This window comes from Formica exsecta, unplaced genomic scaffold (genome assembly GCF_003651465.1).
Source record: "Formica exsecta isolate Colony F162 unplaced genomic scaffold, ASM365146v1 scaffold122, whole genome shotgun sequence".
In the NCBI taxonomy this organism is placed as follows: domain Eukaryota; kingdom Metazoa; phylum Arthropoda; class Insecta; order Hymenoptera; family Formicidae; genus Formica; species Formica exsecta.
Window position 1 is genome coordinate 712402 of NW_021848556.1, and position 9129 is coordinate 721530.

At 38.0% G+C, this 9129-nt stretch overlaps 1 protein-coding gene across 2 annotated transcripts in view; it reads right to left on the reverse strand.

Moving 5' to 3' along the window:
* LOC115245574 (pancreatic triacylglycerol lipase-like) overlaps positions 1 to 9043 on the reverse strand; it is a 23053-nt gene extending 14010 nt beyond the window's left edge. For both annotated transcript variants that reach the window (XM_029823955.1, XM_029823954.1), the window contains exon 1: positions 8398 to 9043. In XM_029823955.1, the coding sequence (XP_029679815.1) occupies positions 8398 to 8399 (2 nt within the window). In that variant the 5' untranslated portion in view covers positions 8400 to 9043. The remainder of the gene's footprint in view (positions 1 to 8397) is intronic.
* Between the last annotated feature and the right edge of the window lie 86 nt (positions 9044 to 9129).

Consider the following 9129-nt stretch of genomic DNA (forward strand, 5'->3'; position numbering starts at 1 on the left):
TTCCGATCTTTTGCTTACGCGCGACGTAATCGCACCTTTCTCTCTTACATGCCTTCGGTCACTCTTGTTTTCATACGTTACGCAACACACGCCACAAATTCACGCGAGGCCCGGCATAAATTTCACCGGGTCTTTCTCGACTGGGATCTGAGCGCCAGCAGCATCGTTGCGACGGCAATTCAAAAGAACAATTTCCATCCGTGTCGCGCCGTCACGTCCGACGTAATCCGAAATATCGCGTAATTCGACGAACGAAATACTCGTCGTCCGTTAGCGATTAATGTACGAGGATCTTCCTTCTTCGTGAGAGAAGCTCGCAATTATACGCGGTATGTAATAAAAATTTGTAACTTTAAAAAGACGGCTCTCCCTCCCCGAATGAAATCGCGAAAGTCAGTTTAGGCAACGCTGACATACATGAAACGTTACGTATTTCGACAGTTGCAATTGTTAATCGCAAAAAATATAATGATACATAAAAATATAAATACATAAAGATATAAAATATAAAAAATTTTAACATAAAAATATAATAATTATCTCTATCTATTTTAAAAAGAGGATAGTGAATTATTCTTTTAGTTATGTGAACTTCCTTGCTATACGGCGTAATTATGAGAGAGTCACATATAATTGCGTCCTTTTGTGTGTGTGTGTGTGTATTTGTTTGGTGTATACGCGATCGAAAACCGCAACTTTGCGTGCACATGCGACCGCTGCTGCAAAAGGGAAGACACTCGTCCGTGTCCGGTGGAAATTGAGTTTTACGCGCGCATGAATTTCACCACGGACGTATATGTTTCGGCGATGATGCCGCAATCATCATTCGCATCTCGTTCGTCCCTAGCGATAAATCAAAAAGACTTTGCGGCGTATCAAAGAGATGTTTTTACGATTTAAAACATGCCGTCGCGAGCACACGGAAGTATAAGATAATTTTAAAAATCTCGTCACGCACATGCTAAAATAAAAATAACATAATTGTCAATTAATTCATTAGTATTTTAATATTTTGCAGAAAAACTGAGAATCGATTCTTTAATCCTTTATACAGAATGATTTACTAACTTTGTTCGTTCGAATAAATTTGTTATTTTAAACAATAGGCAAAAATTAAGATTTGAAGATGTATTTCCACTATACCGTTTCGAGATATGGTGGCAATAGTTTTATTATGGATGGAAGCATGAAGGAAATTTGAAAGTAAAAAATGTCGACTTCTTAAATCTTCTTAAATCTCCTGACGTGAAACTATAAAGCCTAATATTTCTTTCTATTATTTAAAATAGCTATCTATTAAAGCTACCTATTAAAACTATCTATCTATTTAATTATTTAAAATAGCGGAAATATTTCAGATTGATAAAGCTAATAGACCATTTTGTTCATATCAAAAGAATGGAAAAATCAAATAAAAATATTTGGAAAAATAAAACTTGATAATCATAAAAGTAAACTGCTTTTTTATTATTATACATCAGATCTGGACACTTATTTTGCATAATGTTGAAATAATGTAATCTTTTTTTTTTTCGAAAGTACAATATATCTTTCAAAATTCAATGAAAAAGCTATCAATAAATTAATGCTTTCTAAATTTTGAAGTTCAGTTCTTCTGCATATGTACATAAAAATGCACGTCACACAATTTTCATAAAATCATTTTTGACAGTCTCTACAAAACATTGCATTTAGTTTTGTCACATTGTCATGGTAAAAACGTCTGACTGTAGTTGTCAGCATTTATGACATACCAGCTTTCACAATGTTACTAAAAAAGTGTTGAAATTTCCTGATGTTGAGAAATATGCCCCTAAATTACTTTTATACAGTTCGCGGTTTACTATTATTTTGGCGAATTTAATTGTGTCGCTTCTTTGCAGCGACTTGCGTTTAATTGCCGCAGCTTAATTAGGTCCTTTTTCTCACATTGAGAAATCTGATCTCGTAACACCACGGTATTTATTCCTTTTTTGTATTTTTATCTGAAAGCCACGATAGCATTGTTATTATATCTATAATGTGATATAAAAATCAGATTACGCGAAATTCTCTGACATTCATCGCGAATTCGTTTAGCCCGAAATACAAAGATTCTTTTCTCGCATGGTGCACAATGAAACGTGTGGATATTTATGTGTGTATAATTACACGGTAGCCAGCTATTAATTATCTCCTTTTACTTGCGATATCTAAAGAAGGTGGAAACTGCTGCTGGAGGTTCTAAATAAATATACTAGAAGATAAATCTCGATAATATGTTATTTTATAATCTTTTATCGGCGAAAATATATCGCGATTTTTATTTAATCGAAAATACAGTTTTTAACAATATAATATACTACATGTATGTATATAATATTTAAATAATTAATAGATTTACTTATATTTTTATACAATATTTAATTACAACATTTTTTTATATATGTATACATATATATCTACAACTTTTTTTTATTCCTGGAAATTGCTTCCAAAAGTGATCTTCTCGCCTTCTCCTATGTTTCCCTTTCCTCGTTATTTCTTTTCGTTTTTCACGCGTGTGCGTGCACGCTCACCGCCACGATTGATAGCTTTCCACACAACGATCGGCCTTTACACTGACCTACATACCTGGCATAACAGTACTCGGCGGAATTACACTTGCATCCATGCGTACCTTCATCGAAACCGGCTACAATCGCGTGTATTGTATTCATGCGTGCGTCGTGCCGGCCTCTAGCCAACGAGTATTCACGCGACTTCGCTTAGCGTTACTTCGCGAAGATGATTTGCAACGGATAGCACTTTGCGGTGAAGTTCTGTTGCTCAAACATTGAAATAAAATAACGTTCGAGGCACCGACAATATAGCGGTAGCGATATGTAGTGAGAAAACCTCTCACGGAGAAATTCTGTCCGACGCAACGCCGTGTTAAATACATCGGGACACACGCCGCACCTTGCAACGTTATGCCATACGTGTTACACGAAGATTTTGTGACGAGTAAGTCCCTCATTTCTAAATTATTGAATAATAGTTAATATATAATAATGGAAGAGCCACACCATTCCTATACTTATCATTTGAATAATATTATGTAATAAATTAGCCTCTCTTGGCATTCTTTGAATATAAGTATATGCAATGAAGATATTTACATTTTAGATGTTGTTTGTAATGACGTATCAGATAAATTGACGTTTTCCGGGAAAAAGTTTCAAATCATTTAATTAAGTCGCGAGAAATCAAAGTCGTTCGGACTCTGTCGAGTTTCCACGACAACGTTAAATCAAATCGTACAAGTTTCACGCCAGGAATTCATTCCCGTTATATTGCTCTAATTAGATAATCGTCGTGTTTCCTAGTTACAAACACGAGAGAAGACATTTCGCTTCGTGCGATTTATTTGGATCGAAATTTGCGGAAAACAAGTTCTTTTCTTCTTGCAGTCACATCCAGTATGTTTAAAATCGCATTTTTCGCGTAATTGAACAATTTTTGCGAAAGATAGTTAACGCAAATTCATATATTTTTGAAATATCTACGATATAAAATTTTAATTTTACAAAAATCTGTACTTTTATATAAATTCGGTGCAATCTATCTAAAAAGATAAATTAAATTGTAAAGATAAAATAAATGCTGATTTAATGGATTTTGTACCTTGAAACACATTCTTGCACATGTGAATTAAAACAAGTAAATAAATCTTTCGCTTTTGACATGAAATTTTCTCCGGTATAATTGCAATTAAGCATGCTGCAGTCTATTCATTGTAAACCAGTTTTCCCGTCATATTAATTACTTTCTAATACGAGGGGCCATCGCGATTTCCTGTTCACGTCTTTTAATTTCATCGATAAATCAACGCGCTGCGATTGTTCCATCACGATTTCACCTACGACCCGTGAGATACACTGCGGAAATTCAATGTCGTGACATTCGCGTACGGTACTTGGACGATAGAAGTGTCGGAATTGAGCAATCGCTTCATTTTCCTAGTTTGCGGTTTCAACATCTGCGGTTTAGCGGAAGCTAAATGACAATATGACTTCTCCACAAAACGCCCAGTATAATAGCTAATTACCTGAACGTTTAAGATAATTTCCTTAACAATTAGCCATATGAGGTGCGGCAAAACTGCTATTTTATTAACTGCGTAACATTATATCGTATATCATTATCAGCGATGGGCATATTTCAAATACATACTATTGAAAATAATCATTTAAATAGTCTGTGTTCCGCGTTTAAATAAAATATTTTTCAAAAATATATATTTCTCAAATATTTATTTTTGATTCGTAAATCCTCTTAATTAAATATTTCAAATAGAATTTCAATTAATACAAAAGTGAATTATTTATTTAACATAATCTATTTATAATTTGAGAGGAGAGAGATATAATAATGTAAAAAATTAATGTAAAAAAACATTTTTATTTTTATTTAAAATACTAATTTGCTCATCTCTGACTATTGCGTGAATATGTATAATGCTTCAAAGACGATAACAGGATAATCTATCCGGAAGAGATTATCCTATTGCTTCGTTAGTTCGCAATTAGCACGAAATTGAAATCGTTTATCATATTAACGATAAAGACGACGAGATTACTTATCCGGTTCTTGAATGAACGAATGATGTATCGTCTCACCGACGCAATATATGCGCCTCTAATTGCGGCATGCGCGCGCCGCAATTCCGTTCTAACGGGAGATCCGTGGCCGGACGCGGAAGCGAGAGATGATGCGCCTCTCTGCAACGAGAATGCAGATGCACCGATGCACGAGGCGATGCGATCGCGAAAGTTGCAGCGCCGACCCGCCGTCGAGTTTCTACGTAATGACTCGCGCGAGCCATGTGCTCGTTTTGCGCGCGTGATTTTTTTTCGATCAACGTTTCTCCGCCTCACACGTACACGGCGACGATCGACGCGTTGCGTCGCATCGCCTCCCCCTCGACGGTGATTATCTTGATTTTACACTTCAATGTCGCGAGATCGAATGTGTACGGGAAAGAGCGAGACGAAATAACACGCGCAAATAGACCTGTAAATCTTCGTGAGAAGTAAATAACCGGTTGTTAAGATGATTAGGTGAGGAACCGGTGTGATGATAGAATAAGGAAGGTAACGCGAAATCGACGTAGCGTAAAAGGAGACAGCGAGAGAAAATTGCATTTCACACTCTGGTTCCTACACAGTCGCGTGTACATATATCCCACAATTTATATTATTTTTAAAAAAATTTTTTAAATTTAGAAGAATATGTATATTTTTGACAGAATCTACTATATGATTTTTGTCTGAAAAATTTTTGCGCGCAATTTCTGTTATCCCGAGAGCTTCGGAAATTTCAATCCGAAAGATTTCTTTGCGCCAAGAAAACATCCGATCAGATCGTCCGCGTGCCAGCTCCTTTTCCGGTTGCATTTTTCTATCGAGTCCGCTACGTGCAAGTGATAATTTATAATACACACACACGTTTCCCGAGTGCGGCGAGCCAAGTCGTTAATATGCCGTATACCGGCATCACCGTTTTTACGGTTTTCGAGCAACATTCGTTTCGTTCAATGTGGTTCGACACTTTTGCGTGATTTCATGGGGAGATCACGTTTTCTTACGGAAGTACGGTCGCGGAAAGACTATGTGCATATATATGTACGCATTCTCTTTCGTTGCGTAAGTATGTATGTTTCGCTTTGCAAACGCCATTTGTGATGACGCGACGACAGATAACGTATTGACTTACGAAAAGATCCATCTCTTGCAACATTCGCGGCTGCACCATGTTATGCAACGATGAAGTGACACATTCGTTTTTTCTTTTACAGCATCACTGTTATTATCGCACAGCCTCTCTTGCGATAATATTCACATTTCGCGCGATAAAAATGGGTTTTAAAATTTTATACTCGTCTCCCGTGTATAAGAAACGAAATTATTTATTAAGGCAAAGACGAATTAATTCCTTGTTCTGAACTCGTGGCAAATACGTTCAATTTCGAATGATATAATTGAATTAAATATCTCTCTCTACGCGCGCGCGTTTTATAGTCATAATAAATTTAGATTAAATTTAGAAGCAAAAAATCGAGATAACGAGAAATTGCAATAATGATAATAATGATAATTAGGTAATAATTTTACCAAGTGACATTTTTTTCTTAAACCCGCTGGTTTCATAATTCGCGACAAAATCCGAGAAATCTATTTATAATTTTATATACCGTATTTTCTAATATATGCGTGTACTTTGATCTATTTCGATAAAATACGTGCACTTTAATTTTTTCTGTATTATACGACAAATAAAATTATAAATAAATTTGTGTCGCAAATTATAGATTGTCTAAAGTTTACTTTAATTCTCAGCACTTGATATATCCAATAAAGAAATGTGATTTCCAATTGTCCTCAAAAAACATACTTCATCTACTGGAGTACTTTTATCGGATGCTTTTGGAGAACCACTGAATATTGAATTGCAAATAGCAATAATCAAATAGCTGCGAAATTGTAGACTCCTCGCGATGAAACAGCAAGGTCGACTCCGTACAGGATATTTCTCTACCCGATGAGGAAGCAACGCTCGCAGAATGAGAGGCTGCGATCATTTTCCCAGATAACGGCGAAGATAATCTCCCTAAATGATTGGGGTCTCGCGCAGCGTTCTCCTCAGCCAGATGCACGCTTCGGTGCATCTCGCGCCTGCATTCTTCGCCGTCGACTTCCTCCTTCGTGCCGTTGCATCCTCGGTATTTTTTTCGAGAAACTACCTTCTCTTTTCTGAAAATACTCCCACGTCGCGCGGATCGAAAGTGCATGCAAGACCGAAATTATTAGCATATGAATTATTACAATGCGATAAAATACAACTTTCCTCTTCCAGGAATTTTCAAATGTCGTCGTAGATTTTTTCATTTAAACAACATTTTTCACCATGTCGTTAAAATATTTCAGATACACGAGGAGATTTTTCTCAGATTCTCTCTAGAACTTTCATCGCGGAGCTGGCGAGGATGAAAGCGACGAGAGTGGATCAATCTCTGCGAGCGTGCTGTAGCAAACGCGGAGGTACGGCGGAACGTTTAACGTTAATTAAATGATATATCGCGCAAGCCGTAATTATTTTTCAAGCGCAGAAAAAAAGAAGGCGATTTAGCGCGGCACGTTTTTGCAAGCCGTATGATTAAAGGCAGCTAATTGATCGATAGTACGAGCAAATTCAGCGATCGGGATTTTCGCATGACCTCGGACTTTCTTGTCAGAAATCGTGGAATAGATTGGTCGTCGCTATTGTCAATTTACACTCGAACTCGGTTGGATCGGTTCGGTAAAACGGTGGCAGGTTCACGTAGCTCACGCCTACGTATGCTACGCGGGCTTGTCTCCGGAGAAAGTTGGCGCGTCTATAACTTGTCTGTCTATATAGCCGCCTGTTTTTTTTTTTCCCGCCGCGCGTGTATTTCCGAAACCCTTGACCGAATGCCTCGACAAAATGCTTGATCCTCGCAATTCGGGATATTTATTCCATAAAGTTGCTACCTCGAAATATTTTTCAAAACGCGTAACGCTTTTGTGTCGAAATTAAAAAATGGGTTGTCAAATACTTGTCTAAAAAAAGAATGTTCTAGTATCTTGTATATCAAAAAAACTCTAATGATAAGTGTCGAAAGAAGCGTCGAGAGAAGTGTCGAAAGGAGGGAAATTTTGGGCATCGAGGGCACGCAATCGACGACGATTGCAGCGTCGCTTGAAAAGCGAATCGGTTGAACGTGTCGTGATTCCCAGCACGTGGCTTGAATCAAGAATTGTATTGCGAACGACTCGCATCGCACAAACGGCGTTTTCTAACGCGACACGAGCGATTAAATGTCAAGAAAAAGTAAGCGTGACAAATGTTGCGTCGCGCTACGAGGAATTACGACAACTTTTCTTTTTGCAAATGATTCAGATTTTTTAACTCGTCTCGAGCATCTCGCGTTGAATCGTTTCTTTAATTCCGCGGCTATTATTTTATCAAGGTCGTGAGAGCAGTGACATAGTCTGCTTTCGCGTCGGCTGGATATGCATAGCTAGAGGAAAAAACATTCCTGTAGATTTCTAGATTACGTCAGGCGAAGAAATATAATATATATAATTTCAAAAAAATTCAATTCTCTTTTTTTAATTTTCAATTGTCGCATATGAATAAACGTGACGCTAAAACTTACATTCTCTTTTTTTCTCTTTTTCTTTTTTTTTCAAATATCACAGCTATTAAAAACTAATTTGAATCGTCTACTTTGTGCGTGCACTATTGTCGTTTAATCTTACGTGAAGGTCAAGTTCTTTTTTTATCATACGTTGAGTGCATTCAATTCTATGCTCACGCGATGCATCGGATGACGCATTCGCACGATCAACTCACATTTTCGAAGCCGCTCTCTCATGTCACGTGGACGTCCCGCCGTCTACCAATCCATCGCAGAATTTCCCACGCAGTCGTTGATCGCGTATATCCACGTGATTCCCTCGGCGTGCGCAAGATTTACGTACACCCTCCAACGGACCACCCTCTGCGGCTTCGTCTCTGCGGAGAATTCGTTCTGCGCAGAGCAGAAAACGTGCGAACCGTCGTGGCTGTTTTCAAGAACTGCACTCTCTCGAGAGAGAGAGAGACGAGGGAAGAGCTGAACCGAGGGAGGGAACGAAATGTGTCGCGGTGAGAGGCTGGCGCACGACTGCTTCGAATGCACGCAGCGGATATTCCACTTGCTCCGGAATACCTGCCCACCACTGTTGTTTCGAGTTCTCGACTAGGAGTTACCTGGTGTCGGTGGGTTGATTCGGGGATACTCCTGTAGGGATCCGTCGATTCTTGATCTAAGCCAACGATTGGCTCTGTGTGGGCATTACAAGATCCCCGTTAGTTTCGGACCTCGTCAAAGAACTCTGAGAGATTATCAAGAGGTTTCAATCAGAAATAAAATGAGCCGGACGTAGATGACGGTGCAACGGAAACGTGAGATGAATGCGGAAACAAGCGTCGTAATAATGACTTTGAATATTCTGATATTTTCCGCATATATAACTTGTATTTTCTCGGTCGTTAATTTTGTTTCTTATTTTTTTTCTGACACACACACACGCTAGCTCTCTT